The 16,124-nt window shown below is 41.5% G+C and overlaps 1 protein-coding gene across 1 annotated transcript in view; it reads right to left on the bottom strand.

The window, feature by feature from the left end:
* The window catches only part of btbd10a (BTB (POZ) domain containing 10a), a 151,329-nt gene that overhangs the window by 66,103 nt on the left and 69,102 nt on the right, over positions 1-16,124 (bottom strand). The window contains exon 3 of the mRNA XM_072272863.1: positions 1,079-1,275. Within this exon, the coding sequence (XP_072128964.1) occupies positions 1,079-1,275 (197 nt within the window). The remainder of the gene's footprint in view (positions 1-1,078; positions 1,276-16,124) is intronic.

Below are 16,124 nucleotides of genomic sequence, written 5' to 3'. Positions count from 1 at the left end.
CTATGATTCTTAGATAGATCAAAGCAACTGTTAATAAAACACTAAAATGCAACTACGACTATAACCTTTTGCTTGAAGGCAATAGTTGTCAGGCAGCAGACAGACATCTTTCCTACCTAATTCCCCTGAGCAGTATTAGGCTAAGTGAAGGATTTTGATACTTATCACATTTGAGGCCGGTAAGCCTGTCAAACGGAACAACATTGTTTCATTACTGGCAACTAATGCAGAAACTCTGAACTATTTTATCAGGAGACTCTCAGCAGTTTGAGTGTGCTGAAGACAGTAATGTGCAACTGCAAGTGCTGTGCATTATGTCATCTTCAATATTTTTTGTTATACCCTGTATTTAGAAAAACAGTGCAGAGCAGTCTTCTGGACCAATGAGACGCATCACCCAGCAACCCACCCCTCTCATTAACAAAGCAGGATGGAGAGTGGGGCTCTCATTCTTCTGCCACACTCTTCCAGCAAAACCCATAAGATATAGGAGTAGAGTTCAGCCCATTGAGTCTGCTCTGCCATTCCATCATGGCAGATTTATTATCCCTCCCAACCTCTGCTTTAAATATATCCGATCACTTGGCCTCCACTGCCGTCAATGGCAATGAATTTCTGGCTAAGAAATTCCTTCTCGCCTCTGTTCTAAGTGGACGTCCTATTCTGAGGCTGCGCCCTTTGATCCTGATCTCCCCCACCAAAGGAAACCCTCTCTCCAAATACCTTTCAATCGATTTCAATGAGATGCTCTTCATTCTTCTAAACTCCAGCAAGTATAGGCCCAGAGCCATCAAAGGCTCTCAAACATTAACTCTTTCATTCCAGGGGATATTCGTTAATTTCATCTGGACTCTCTCTAATGCCAGCACATCTTTTCTTACAAGGGGCCTAAAACTGGGGCCAAAACTGGCAACACCCCTGGCAAGTTAGAGGAGCCCTCAAAAACACTAACCCTATCCATCTGTCAAAACAAAAACAGAAAAGGAACTTCACCATATTTTGACTCACTGCTCATGTACAGAGAAATCAAAGCCTCAACATTTACAACACGAGTGCTGTGAAGTAAAATTCTGCTTACCACCATGATGCTGTCTGGTCGGTGAAGTAACATTCCTGATACAAGGCGTGAGCTGCCCTTCTGTCCGTTCATGCGATGAGTCACGTGATCGATCACTTGATCTGCGCCTATCCCGCGACCGCTCATATCCACTAGCTGCGTGGAGGCTCATTTTGTTAATTCGGGCTGCTCCAAACTTTGGTGCACGTGAAGGAGCGCTGAAAGTCAAAACAATCTGGTCAGGGTCAAAAAGAAAGCGCAAAAAAAAATACATTTGAATGATTACTTCATTACTAATTCTTCCACTGAAGTTGTAATCTTCAATGTGTGTAACATCAGAACACAATTTCATGCCAACACTGAGACTACAGCATAGCTCACACTGCTGATGGCTCAATTAGTCTGCAGCCAAAATTCTCACCTCTGCTTTGATCAAATACGAATGAAAATATGTAACACTGGCCACCTCATTTGCTCTACTTTCAGGAAATTAATTTACCCAAAGTTGGTACACCTGTCCTAATTCACACTATTATATTCATTCCACCTGTACAGGTTTATGAAATATACTGGTGCCAAGCAGAGATAAAGACTAATGATTAGCTTTATTTGTCTTTAATCTTTAGTTAAGCAATTATTCAAATTTTAACTTATTTTCTAACTACTCTTATAGTGTCACTTTGCTGAGTCCTAGTCAGCTCAGCCACAATATCTGCAGTCTTCTAATTTCCTTTCTAAATCTTTCCATCATTTTTCTCCTTTAATTCACCCTTTAAAATGTTGATGCTCTAACAACTCCTTATGTGGCATGGTATCAACTTTTTGTTTCATAACAGTGAAGCGTCCAGGGAGTTCTTCACTAAGTTAATGACTAAGTGATTTTGAAAATTGTGTTCTGGTAATTTTTAAAAACTGCGTACTCTGGTTGATGCATCTAGAATTGGAGGTGATCTCCAACAGCACGAAGGAATGCAGGTTAACCCTGGGTTAAGAATGCCCAACTTACAGACAACCCCTACATGAGCGAGCTCCCATGGCATTAAATCCAAAAGTCAAATGTACGAATATACTTTTGCTCCTTCAAATGGCTAAACTAGTTTCCTCTTTGTACACTTTTGGTAACTGTTCTTTCTTATCAGTGTCATGTGGTTTTGATGCCATTCACTACAATACCGTGGAGGTACAGTTACCTCACAAGTGAATTTTGTATATTTTCTAACAATGACAAAATTCACTGTAAAAACAATTCAAACTAAATTTATTATCAAAGTAATTAGATGTCACCATATACAAACAACCCTGAGACTCATTTGCTTCCAGGCATATTCAATAATCCTGTCCATTAGCCACAGTCTGTAAGTTGATAACAAAGTATTCCCTTGGCGACTGACCCCACCAGCATTTTGCGTATATTTTTCGAGGGATGCTAGGAGTTCAAAAGCATGAGACATTGTGATCAGCATGAACACTGATTTCTCTATCTTCTAGTAATTTCTCCACTCTCCCCACCTTCTTTCCCCATTCCCCACCTGCTCATCACCTCACTTTGATTCCCCTCCACCTTCCCTTTCGCCCATGGTCCACTCCCCTCTCCAATCAGATTCGTTCTTATTCAGTGCTTTACTTCTTCCAACTATCACCTCTCAGCTTCTTAATTTACCTCCCCCCCCAACACCCACCCACCTTCTGCTTCACTTGGTGTCACCTATCATCTGCCAGCTTATATTCCTTCCCCTCTTCCCACTATCTTACTCTGGTTTCCCCCTTCTTTTCCAGTCCTGAAGGGTCTCAGCTCAAAATGCCAACTGTTTATTCCACACCACAGATGCTGCCTGACCTCCTCCAACATTTTGTGTGTGTTAATTGAGACTTCCAGCATCTGCAGTAACTCTTGTGTTTGTGACTATATGAAACGTCAATGGCGAAAAGATGTATCTTACAACATCAGAAAGAGCTTAATGCTCCAACTACCTTTTTTTGGTTTTCTCAGACGATATTATGCTTGAATTTGGAGAAAATTAGAAGCAATCTTTATGATTCCTCACTTAAATTTGAACAGACCTGGAGATCTTTTATTCAATATTTTCATATAATGTAATTTTTTTTTCTCCTCTTTTTTTGCTCCATATTTATATACCCTTCTTGTTTTTTTTACTGTTTTTAATGGAGGTCGGGATTGAGGACGTGATTTTAAGTTTTTTAACTCTGCTTGGTTCCAAGTTAGCCCATTGCTTTGCTTTGCTTTTAGTTAGTTGCACGGTGGTTTTTTTTGGGGGGGGGGGTTCCTTTTCTCTATTGATATATATATATATATAAAAAATTAGTATACTATTATGTTACCTTAGTATGTTATGTTTAAATTACATTGTTTGTATCATTTTTTTTGTATTAATATTTCCTGTAATTTTATTATATTCTAACAGTGTATTAGTGCCTATATGGCTTACCCTTTTGTATACTTATTCAATAAAAAGATTTAAAAAGAAAGAAAGACTATATGAAACGTATCTGTGAAGTTTATAAGCTGTTTATTTGTTAAGCTGAAAATGGTGTGGTATGAGGAAGGTGGCTGGTGATAGATTTTCCAAAGCACGCTGATGTCTGGTGCCCTGAATATTCTCAATCTATTATTAAATTACAGAAATCTGTACACAGCAGATAAGCATAGAACATAACAGTACAGCACTGGAACAGGCCCTTCACCCTACAATGTTGAAAATGAAAGGTTAATGTACGAGCAACACACACAAAATGCTGGAGGAACTCAGCAGGCCAGGCAGCATCTATAGAGAGAAAAAAAGAGTACAGTCGACATTTTGGGCCGAAATGTCTTGCTGAGTTTCTCCAGCACTTTGTGTGTGCTGCTCAGATTTCCAGCATCTGCAGCTTTTCTCTTGTTTGTGTTTTAATGTATGAGGAGCGTTTGATGGCTCAGGCCCTGTACTCACTGGAGTTCAGAAGAATGAGGGGTCTCATTGAAATCTATTGAATATTGAAAAGCCTAGATAGAGTGAAGAGGATGTTTCCTATAATGGGGGGGGGGGCGTGTTTAGGACCAGAGGGTACAGCCTCAGAATAGAGAGATGTACCTTTAGAACAGAAGCGAGGAAGAATTTCTTTGATCAGGGGATGGTGAATCTGCGGAACCTGGTATATCTAAAGCGGAGTTTGATAGATTCTTGATTAGTAAGAGTGTGAAAAGTCATATGAACAAGGCAGGAGAATGACGTTGAGAGGGTTAGCCTTGAGCAGGTTCAACAGGCTGAATGAACTCATTCTGCTCCTATATCTTATAATGTGCTGAACTAACTAAATCAGTAATAAATTGCACAACTAAACCAATCCCTTCTCTCTACACAATCTCCATATCCTTCCATTCCTGTTGAAAGTAATTTTATTATCAAAGTACACATATGTCACCATGTACAATCCAGAGATTCATTTTTTTTGCAGGCATACTCAGCAAACCCAAGAACCAAAATAGAATCAATTAAAGACTGTGCCCAACAGGGTGGACAAGCAACCAATGTACAAAAGACAACAAACTGTGCAAATACAAAATAATAAAATAAATGATAATAATAATAAGAAGAAGAAGAAGAAGAAGAAGAAGAAGAAGTAAAAAGCAATGAATAGTGAACATGAGATGAAGAGTCCAGTGAAGGGCGAGTGAAGTTAAGTGAAATTACCCCCACTGGTTCAAGAGCCTAATGGTTGAGGGGTAATAACTGTTCCTGAACCTGGTGATGTGAGTCCTGAGGTGCTCCTGTACGTTCTTCTAGATGGAATAAATGAGAAGAAAGCATGGCCTGGATGGTGGGTGTCCTTCATGATGGATGTTGCTTTCCTCCACTGCACTCCAGTCATATGCTTCACTAAAAGCCTCCTGAACACCATTTAACCAAGCTACCGATTTGTTCCAGCCACAATGGCAAAGCTCCACTTTCACTATAAAAAATCCCTCTGCACAGACCTCACCAGGTCTAATCGCTTTGGGTAAAAGATTTCAGTTAAATGCTTAAACAGATCCAGCTGGCTAAATGGCATTCGGTCTTAAGAATGTTATAGCTAAATTATTTCTATTGATTTTTCTCCTACTTTTTAAACTTCACAGCAAACAGCCAGAGGCAAAGTTTCTTTTTAAGCAAGCTGCAAATATCTTGGGTCTCCTTTCATAACGAATGTGTCATCCTGGTTAAGGACCAATCATTCATGTTTTGTTGACTTCCAACTGTAAGTGCAATCTGTTCAAATTCCAAAGGGAGATATTTATATCCTATTAATCACACCATTTCTGAGTTTACGTCAGCTTCATTAAATAAGAAATACGTTACATACAACCCCTAACCAGTACAATGCTTTCACATAAAACATAATTAGGCCATTCAACCCATGGAATCTACTCAGTCATTTAATCATGGACTTATGTTCCCACTCAACTGCATTCTCAGGTCAGAATCAAATTTAGTATCACTGGCGTATGTTGTGAAATTTGTTGCTTTGTGGCAGCAGTACATTGCAATACATTAAAAAACTATACATTACAAAACTATACATTACAATAATAAATTGTCCACACTTCAACTGTTTCAGTAAAGCAGCCAGCATAACCAAAGACCCCATCTAACCCGGACTTTCTCCCTTCTCCCCACTCTTATCAGGTAGAAGATACAAAAGTCTGAAACCACATACCACTTCAATCAAGGATGGCTTCTAATCTGCTGTTATAAGATTTAGAATAGTCCTCTTGTACAATGAGATGGACTCCTGACCTCACAATCTAGCTCATTATGACATTGCACCTCATTGTCCGTCTGCACTTTCTCTGTAAATGTAATAATTTATTCCACATTTTGTTGTTTTCCCTTGTCCTACCTCAATGTGTTGATGAAATGAAATTATCCGTGTGGATGACAAGCAAAAGGAAGTTTTTCACCGTATATCAGTACGTGACAATAATAAATAAAATTGAACAGAATTTACGGTAAATGAGTGGTAGAATTTAGAGGGTAGGTGGAGAGGAATTTGATGAGAATGTGGTAAAGATGGGTTTGGATAGGCCTGTCTGTCTGCGTCTTGTTTACGGCAGATGGCATCCAGCTTAATGGTGCATTGACTGGTGCAAACATTGTTGTTTGTTTAGCCGCCTGGAATCTAAGTGACAAACACTTTCCTTCCATGACATCACTTTAGAACAGAGGTCAGGACAAATTTCTTTTGTCAGAATTTCTTCTGTGGAATTCAATGCTAATGACGGCTGTGGAGGACAAGTCATTGGTTATGTTTGAAGCAGAGGTTGATAGGTTCTTGATTAGTAAAGGTGTCAAAGGCAGGAGGAATGGGGTTCAGAGGGATAACAAATCAGCCACAATGGAATGGCAAAGCAGACTCAATGGGCTGAATGGCATAGTTTTGCTCTTATGTTTCAGGAAACCAAAATCAAGTGTCCATAACTTGAGAACAGAAAAATTAAGAAATCAACTATCAGGTAGGTGTAAACATCTTGACACAATAACCCTCAGGTCTTGGTCCACAGTCTAAAAATCTGTTATACATTTACATAGATTCCAATTAACAACATTTTTAAAACAGAATAATTCAGATTGAAGTCTATTTATGACATGTACATTGAAACATAAAGTGAAATGCGTGGTTTGCATTAACAACCTACACAACCCAAGGATCACCACCCATTCTGATGCTATGGTAGTTAATTTCAACAGGAAACCATGCAATTTATTTCTATAAAAATATGAAATCCGACCTTAAATGTTGGTGCAACGTTGATGCTCTTAAATATAGGATTGAAGGAACTGAAATACTGAGCTCTGAATGAATCTGAACACTTATTTTTAAAACCTTAAGTGTATATTTAGAAATTACACTACTTGTATACTATATCCACATTATCAGCTCACTATAGAACTGTACATAAAGAAACTGGACCAACAAACCAAAGATAATGAGTTTGAATCCCACGATAAAAAAGCTGAAATGTTAAACTGGACTATGAACTGATGCGATTTTATTTTCAGGTACAGCAGGGTAATAGGCCTTTCTGGTCCAGTGAGTTGCGCCGCCCAATTACACCTATGTGACCAGTTAACCTACTAATCCGTACGTCTTTGGAATGTGGGAGCAAAGAAGGAAACCCATGCAGTCACGGGATGGACAGACAAACTTCTCACAGACAGTGGCGGGAATTGAACCCTGATTGGTGCTGCTGTAAAGTATCACACTAATTGCTACACTACCATGTTGCTCTGCATGGTTTATGGACAAAAGGGGTTTAGAGGACTACGTGCCAAGCATGGGAAGGTCAATACAATGGTCTTTTCATTAGATGTCATGCCAGGTGGAACCTGGCTTAATCTTCTGCTGCTGTAGCCCATCCACTTCAAGATTGAAGATTCAAGATTCAAAGTTCAAAATTGTTGAAGGTCATTTCTAGTACACAAGTGTAAAGGAGAACAAAACAACTGTTACTCTGGATCCGATGCACCACCAACTCCTTAGAGATAGCAGTGAGAACTGAACTTGGTGACTGGCGCTATAAAGTGGTACTCTCATCACTGCAGTATCATCTCACCCCATGTGTAATCTAAAGAACACATGAAAATTGATGCAATGTCCAAGGCACTCACAGCCATACAAAATACATACAAAAACATGTCCATTTATTTTCAATTCTACCATACTATCAATAGCAATCAGCAGTTACTCACTGCTGTGTCTGCTAAAGCCCAAGACACAAACTTGGAAGGAAAGCCAGAGGTTCGGCATCAAAGCGGTGTGAACACAAATATGGCATGATGCACAAGTGACAGAACACAGTTTATGGCTCCAGTTACTGAAGCAGCCAATTTAAAATGGAAAAATAATCCAAAGAATATTTAACAAGTGGGACTACAGGATTCAGGACACCCTAAGGATTAATTTTATGGACAATGGAGGTCAGTTCTTTCCCAGCCAAACTGACTCATTTTTCCATTACTTACCATATACAGTAACTAAAATTGCATTTTGTTTTTACACAACTTTTCCCACGTCAAGTTCATTTTATTGTGTCACGTACCCCGTGACAGGAATAAAGAACAAGCAGAGATGGAAAACACTCTGGAGTCCAGTATCACTATAAATTAATAACATTTATTAGTAACTACGCAATACAGTAATATAAATGCAGATAAATCAAACAGGTTAGCAATGATTATATATATATATATATATATATATATATGTGTGTGTGTAAGTATACCAGTAAGTGTGGAAATATATGTATGAAAAAACCAAGCTTCTTTAAGTCTAGGGGTAAAAAGGTACAGTCTTACTATGATGAGTAAAGTTCAGTTCAGTTCATGGCATTGAGTTGAGTAGTGATGGAGAGAGAGAGAGGGAGAGATTTGAGTCTTCAGGAGAGCTGATGCCGTCGATCTTCTCGTTGTTCTTTGAAATCCTTTAAAAGTCACCGACTGCGACTTTAGCAAAGGGGACCGGTTTTCTGTGCTGGAGCTATCCCCCAGGCGAGGGTGGACACATGGACAACTCCCCACCAGTCATCCCTCTTCCTCTTTCTACTGCAAGAGCGACTGATCGATCGCCTGATCGATCCTCCAAAACCCACTTTTCCTGCAGGCACAACAATGCTCAGTGTTCAGAACATGTGTCTGAGGTCTATCATCTGACCTCCTATTTTATCTTCTCATGCTGAGCATCAACTGTCATTGAAATAACTACTCCTTCCTCTCTCTGTGAAGAAATGCAAGCAAGCGAACTGTCCTTGAGAAATATTAACACCCTGCCAAAAATCATAACATCGAGTATCCATTAAATAACACTGCCTTCGGTCACCATAGCAACTTACAAGCTTGCTTGGTGCCATCTCCAACTCCAACTCAGCAGAAATCCAAAAGTTACTTCCAGTGCCTTAAAGTGACAGTCTAACAGTTAGTCTTTGTCCTTCTCTCCCTTTAACAAACAAGTTGTTGGTGTTAAATAACTCTCTCTCTCTTTTCAAAAGCACAGTTCATAGGGGTAATTCAGGACCCCATCACAATTGTCATCTGACTGTAAAAATATACCATAAGACAAAGGAGCAGAAGTCGGCCATTCGGCCTATCGAGTCTGTTCCGCCATTTTATCATGAGCTGATCCGTTCTGCCATTTAGTCCCACTCCCCCGCCTTCTCACCAAAACCTTTGATGGCCTGTCTACTCAGATACCGATCAATCTCTGCCTTAAATACACCCAATGACTTGGCCTCCACTGCCACCCGTGGCAACGAATTCCATAGATTCACCACCCTCTGACTAAAAAAATTTCTTCGCATTTCTGTTCTGAATGGGTGCCCTTCATCCTTAAGTCATGCCCTCTCGTACTAGACTCCCCCATCATGGGAAACAACTTTGTCACATTCACTCTGTCCATGCCTTTCAACATTCGAAATGTTTCTATTAGGTCTCCCCTCATTCTTCTAAACTCCAAGGAATACAGTCCAAGAGCGGACAAACGTTCCTCATATGTTAACCTTCTCATTCCCAGAATCATTCTAGTGAATCTTCTCTGTACCCTCTCCAACGTCAGCACATCCTTTCTTAAATAAGGAGACCAAAACTGCCCACAGTACTCCAAGTGAGGTCTCACCAGCGCCTTATAGAGCCTCAACATCACATCCATGCTCCTATACGCTATTCCTCTAGAAATGAATGCCAACATTGTATTCGACTTCTTCACTACCGACTCAACCTGGAGGTTAACCTTAAGGGTATCCTGTATGAGGACTCCCAAGTCCCGCTGCATCTCATACTTTGAATTCTTTCCCCATTTAAATAATAGTCTGCCCGTTTATTATTTCTGCCAAAGTGCATAACCATACACTTTCCAACATTGTACTTCATTTGTCACTTCTCTGCCCATTCTTCTAATCTATCCAAGTCTCTCTGCAGACTCTCCGTTTCCTCAGCACTACCAGCCCCTCCACCTATCCTCATATCGTCAGCAAACTTAGCCACAAAGCCATCTATTCCATAATCCAAATCGTTGATGTACAATGTAAAAAGAAGCGGCCCCAACACGGACCCCTGTGGAACACCACTGGTAACCAGAAAAGGATCCCTTTATTCCCACTCTGTTTCCTGCCAATCAGCCAATGCTCTATTTACGTATGTAACTTTCCCGTAATTCCATGGGTTCTTATCTTGTTAAGTAGCCTCATGTGTGGCACCTTGTCAAAGGCCTTCTGAAAATCCAAATATATAACATCCACTGCATCTCCCTTGTCTAGCCTACTGGTAATTTCCTCAAAAAATTGTAATAGGTTTGTCAGGCAGGATTTTCCTTTAAGGAATCCATGCTGAGTTCTGCCTATCTTGTCATATGCCTCCAGGTACTCTGTAACCTCATCCTTGACAATCGACTCCAACAACTTCCCAACCACCGATGTCAAGCTAACAGGTCTATAATTTCCTTTTTGCTTCCTTGCCCCCTTCTTAAATAGCGGAGTGACATTTGCAATCTTCCAGTCCTCCGGAACCATGAAGAATCTATCGACTTTTGAAAGATCATCGCTAATGCCTCCGCAATCTCCACAGCTACTTCCTTCAGAACACGAGAGTGCATTCCATCTGGTCCAGGAGATTTATCTACCTTTAGACTATTCAGTTTCCTGAGTACTTTCTCTGTCGTAATTGTGACTGCGCACACTTCTCTTCCCTGCCACCCTGGAGTGTCCGGTATACTGCTGATGTCTTCCTCAGTGAAGACTGATGCAAAATACTCGTTCAGTTCCTCTGCCATCTCCTTATATCCCATTACAATTTCTCCAGCATCATTTTTTATCGGTCCTATATCTACTCTCACCTGTCTTTTACTCTTTATATACTTGAAAAAGCTTTTAGTATCCCCTTTGATATTATTTGCTAGCTTCCTTTCATAGTTAATCTTTTCCCTCCTAATAACCTTCTTGGTTTCCTTTTGTAAGGTTTTAAAAACTTCCCAATCCTCTGTCTTCCCACTAATTTTTGCTTCCTTGTATGCCCTCTCCTTTGCTTTAACTTTGGCTTTGACTTCTCTTGTCAACCATGGTTGCATCCTTTTTCCATTTGAAAATTTCTTCTTTTTTGGAATATACCTGTCTTGCACCTTCCTCCCTTCTCGCATAAACTCCAGCCACTGCTGCTCTGCCGTCTTTCCCGCCAGTGTCCCTTTCCAGTCAACTTTGGCCAGTTCCTCTCTCATGCCACTGTAATTTCCTTTACTCCAATGAAATATCGACACATCAGATTTCGGCTTCTTTTTTTCAAATTTCACAGTGAACTAATCATGTTACGATCACTGCCTCCTAAGGGTTCCTTCACCTCAGTCTCTCTAATCACCTCCAGTTCATTACACAATACCCAATCCAGTACAGCCGATCCCCTAGTGGGCTCAACAACAAGCTGTTCTAAAAAGCCATCTCGCAGACATTCTACAAATTCCCTCTCTTGAGATCAAGTGCCGACCTGATTTTCCCAATCCACTCGCATGTTAAAATCCCCCACAATTACCATAACACTGCTCTTCTGACAAGCCTTTTCTATTTCCAGTTGGAATTTGTAGTCCACATCCCTGCAGCTGTTTGGAGGCCTATAAATAACTGCCATCAGGGTCCTTTTACCCCTGCTATTTCTCAGCTCAACCCATAAAGATTCTGCACCTTCCGATCCTATATCACTTCTTTCTAATGATTTAATGTCATTTCTTACCAATAAAGCCACACCTCCCCCTCTGCCTATCTTCCTATTCTTCCAATACATCGTGTACCCTTGGACGTTCAGCTCCCAGAGATATGCATCCTTTAGCCAGGTCTCTGTGATGGCCACAATATCATACCTGCCAATCTGTAGCTGCACAAGATCATCCACCTTATTCCTTATGCTGCGTGCATTTAAGTATAACACCTTAAGACCAGTATTTGGTACTTATCGCTTTACAAATTTGACCTATCTTTCCTGACATCTTTACTGCTCACTATCTTAGATTTATTTCTGTTTTCCTCTTCCTCCGCTCTGTCATTCCGTTTCCCATCCCCCTGCCAAATTAGTTTAAACCCTCCCTGACAGCTCTATTAAACTTTCCCGCCAGGATATTGGTCCCCTTCGGGTTCAGGTGTAAACTGTCCTTTTTGAACAGGTCATACTTCCCCCAGAAGAGATCCCAATTATCCAAGAATCTGAAGCCCTGCCCCCTACACCAGTCTCTCAGCCATGCATTCATCTGCCTGATTACCTACTATTCTTGCCTCTCTAGCATGTGGCACAGGTAGCAATCCCAAGATTACTACCCTGGAGGTCCTACTTCTCAGCTTCCTTCCTAACTCCTGGAAGTCTCCCTTCAGGACCTCCTCCTTTGTCCTATCTATGTCATTGGTACCAACATGTACCAAGACAACTGGCTGCTTACCCTCCCCCTTCAGAATATTCAGGACCTGATCCGAGACATCCCGTACCCTGGCACCTGGGAGGCAACACACCATGCGGGTATCTCTAGCAGGTTCACAGAATCTCCTGTCCGTTCTCCTGACTATGGAATCCCCTACGACTACCACATTTCTCTTCTCCCTCCTTCTCTCCTGCACAACAGCGCCAGGCTCAGTGCCAGAGACCCGGTCACCGTGGGCGTCCCCTGTCAGGTCATCCTCCTCAACGGCATCCAGAACAAGATATCTGTTGCTGAGGGGGACAGCCACAGGTGTGCTCTTCACTAACCGGGCATTTCCCTTCCCTCTCTTCACAGTAACCCAGTTTTCTGACTCCTGTAGCCTAGGGATGACTACCTCCCTGTAGCTCCTATCTATCACCTCTTCACTTTCCCTGATAAGCAGGTCATCAAGCTGCAGCTCCAGATCCCTAACACGGTCTCTGTAATACCATGGGCTCATTTTGTTTAGCAGCCTCATGTGGGGCCTTGTTCAAGGCCTTGAGAAAATCCAAGGAAACAAGATCTACTAACTCTCCTCCGTCTATCCTGTCTGTTATTTCTTCAAAGAAGTTCATTAGATTCATCAGGCAAGATTTTCCCTTAAGGAAACCATGCTGACTTTGTCCTGCTTTATCAAGTGTCAGCAAGTACCCTGAAAAATCATCGTTAACACTGGACTCCAATATCTTACCAACCGCTGAAGTCAGGCTAACTGGCCTACAATTTCCTGTTTTTTCCCTCTCTCACCTCTTAAAAAATGGAATGACTATCTCTTTTGTCTTGCTAACAATGAAATGCTGGCCACGTTATCTGCTTGAAGAGTAGAGTATCCCAGAATGCTAACTTTACAGCCTTACATCTTAAACACGAGGAATTCTGCAGATGCTGGAAATTCAAGCAACACACATCAAAGTTGCTGGTGAATGCAGCAGGCCAGGCAGCATCTCTAGGAAGAGGTATAGTCGACGTTTCGGGCCGAGACCCTTCGTCAGGACTAACTGAAGGAAGAGCTAGTAAGAGATTTGAAAGTGGAGGGGGAGCGGGAAATCCCAAATGATAGGAGAAGACAGGAGGGGGAGGGATGGAACCAAGAGCTGGACAGGTGATTGGCAAAGGGGATATGAGAGGATCATGGGACAGGAGGCCCAGGGAGAAGGAAAAGGGGGAGGGGGGGAAAACCCAGAGGATGGGCAAGGGGTATAGTCAGGGGGACAGAGAGAGAAAGAATGCGTGTATATAAATAAATAACGGATGGGGGACGAGGGGGAGGTGGGACATTAGCAGAAGTTAGAGAAGTCATGTTCATGCCATCAGGTTGGAGGCTACCCAGACGGAATATAAGGTGTTGTTCCTCCAACCTGAGTGTGGCTTCTTCTTTACAGTAGAGGAGACCATGGATAGACATATCAGAATGGGAATGGGATGTGGAATTAAAATGTGTGCCATATCAGAATGAGAATGGATTTTAATTCATACATCACGACAACTCAAGCACGTTTAAATGCTTTTATTAGTAAGAATATAATTTCTTTTTTAAAAGTATTCACAAATGGTTACTATGAATGTTAATATAAGCCATGCCAAGTCATTGAAAGGCACTTGATAAATTCTTCATTTCTTCACTGATGTTGCTCACAGTGTGTCCTTTCTGTCTTTAAATTTTGTTCTTCACAGAGGCATCTGGTAAAGCCTCTTCACCACTCTCGTCACCTTGACTCGATGCACATAACGTCGGAGAAGCTCACCAGCTGCTGCTTTTCAAAGTAAACACTCTCCAATGAATTGGGTGGTGGATTTTGAGTGGAGTGGTACTGTTCAGTACCTGTATGATCATATCTCAGAACCTGCGATCCATCCTCGACACAGGTGTATGGGCTGCCATTCTCTGTTCCAAAAAATTGATGAAGGTCTGGGAGAACACAGATTATCTTCTGCACCATCATGAACAACCAACCAACCTGGAACTCTCATAGTGTTGATTTCTAGCACTCAGGAGTGACATTGCTGAGTCTGACTGCAGAAACTGGAGTTGTTGCTGCTATTTATTGAGGGGAGGATAAACACCGTGCTCAAATATGGTCATTGTAATGATGGCTTCATCATATTAGGACATTAACGTTATATCTGCCCATATTTAGTCATTTGGTTCATCTAGTTGTCAACCATTGTTGATGTGTAACTATGTCACACAATTTATCTTCCCCCAATAAATAGCAGCAACAACTCCAGTTTCTGCAGTCAGACTCAGCAATGTCACTCCTGAGTGCTAGAAATCAACACCATGAGAGTTCCAGGTTGGTTGGTGCTCATGATGGTGCAGAAGATAATCTGTGTTCTCCCAGACCTTCATCAATTTTTTGGAACAGAGAATGGCAGCCCATACACCTGTGTCGAGGATGGATCGCAGGTTCTGAGATATGATCGTACAGGTACTGAACAGTACCACTCCACTCAAAATCCACCACCCAGTTCATTGGAGAGTGTTTACTTTGAAAAGCAGCAGCTGGTGAGCTTCTCCGACGTTATGCGCATCGAGTCAAGGTGACGAGAGTGGTGAAGAGGCTTTACCAGATGCCTCTGTGAAGAACAAAATTTAAAGACAGAAAGGACACACTGTGAGCAACATCAGTGAAGAAATGAAGAATTTATCAAGTGCCTTTCAATGACTAGGCATCGCTTATATTAACATTCATAGTAACCATTAGTAAATACTTTTAAAAAAGGAAATTATATTCTTACTAATAAAAGCATTTAAACGTGTTTGAGTTGTCGTGATGTGTGAATTAAAATCCATTCCCATTCTGATATGTCTATACATGGCCTCCTCTACTGTAAAGATGAAGCCACACTCAGGTTGGAAGAACAACACCTTATATTCCGTCTGGGTAGCCTCCAACCTGATGGCATGAACATCGACTTCTCTAACTTCCGGCTAATGCCCCGCCTCCCCCCATACCCCATCCGTTATTTATTATATATACACGCATTCTTTCTCTCTCTCTCTCTCCTTTTTCTCCCTCTGACTATACCCCTTGCCCATCTTCTGGGTTTTTCCCCCCTCTCCCTTTTCCTTTTCCCTGGGCCTCCTGTCCCATGATCCTCTCATATCCCCTTTGCCAATCACCTGTCCAGCTCTTGGTTCCATCCCTCCCCCTCCTGTCTTCTCCTATCATTTTGGATCTCCCCCTCCCCCTCCCACTTTCAAATCTCTTACTAGATCTTCTTTCAGTTAGTCCCGTAGAAGGGTCTCGGTCCGAAAAGTCGACTGTACCTCTTCCTATAGATGCTGCCTGGCCTGCTGCGTTCACCAGCATTTTTTGTGTGTGTTGCTTGAATTTCCAGCATCTACAGATTTCCTCGTGAAATGTGTTTTAAATGTTGTTCCCAGCGTTACCATTTCTCTGGGACAAATTCACTGTTAATTGCAAGATCTTTAACAGATCCACGTCCATAATTCATTGAAAGTGGACGTACAGGCTGATTTAGAAGCTGTATCTTTTATAAGCTGAGGCATTGAGTTCAAGAGTCAGGAAGTTATTTGGCAGCTTTTAAAACTCTGGGCTACATTCGGAGTATTGCATTCGATTCTGATCACTCAATATTCAAGTCT

The sequence above is a fragment of the Mobula birostris genome, chromosome 11 (genome assembly GCF_030028105.1).
Source record: "Mobula birostris isolate sMobBir1 chromosome 11, sMobBir1.hap1, whole genome shotgun sequence".
Lineage (NCBI taxonomy): Eukaryota > Metazoa > Chordata > Chondrichthyes > Myliobatiformes > Myliobatidae > Mobula > Mobula birostris.
Note: the sequence above shows the minus strand (reverse complement) of the source record. Positions and strands in the feature narration are given on the sequence as shown.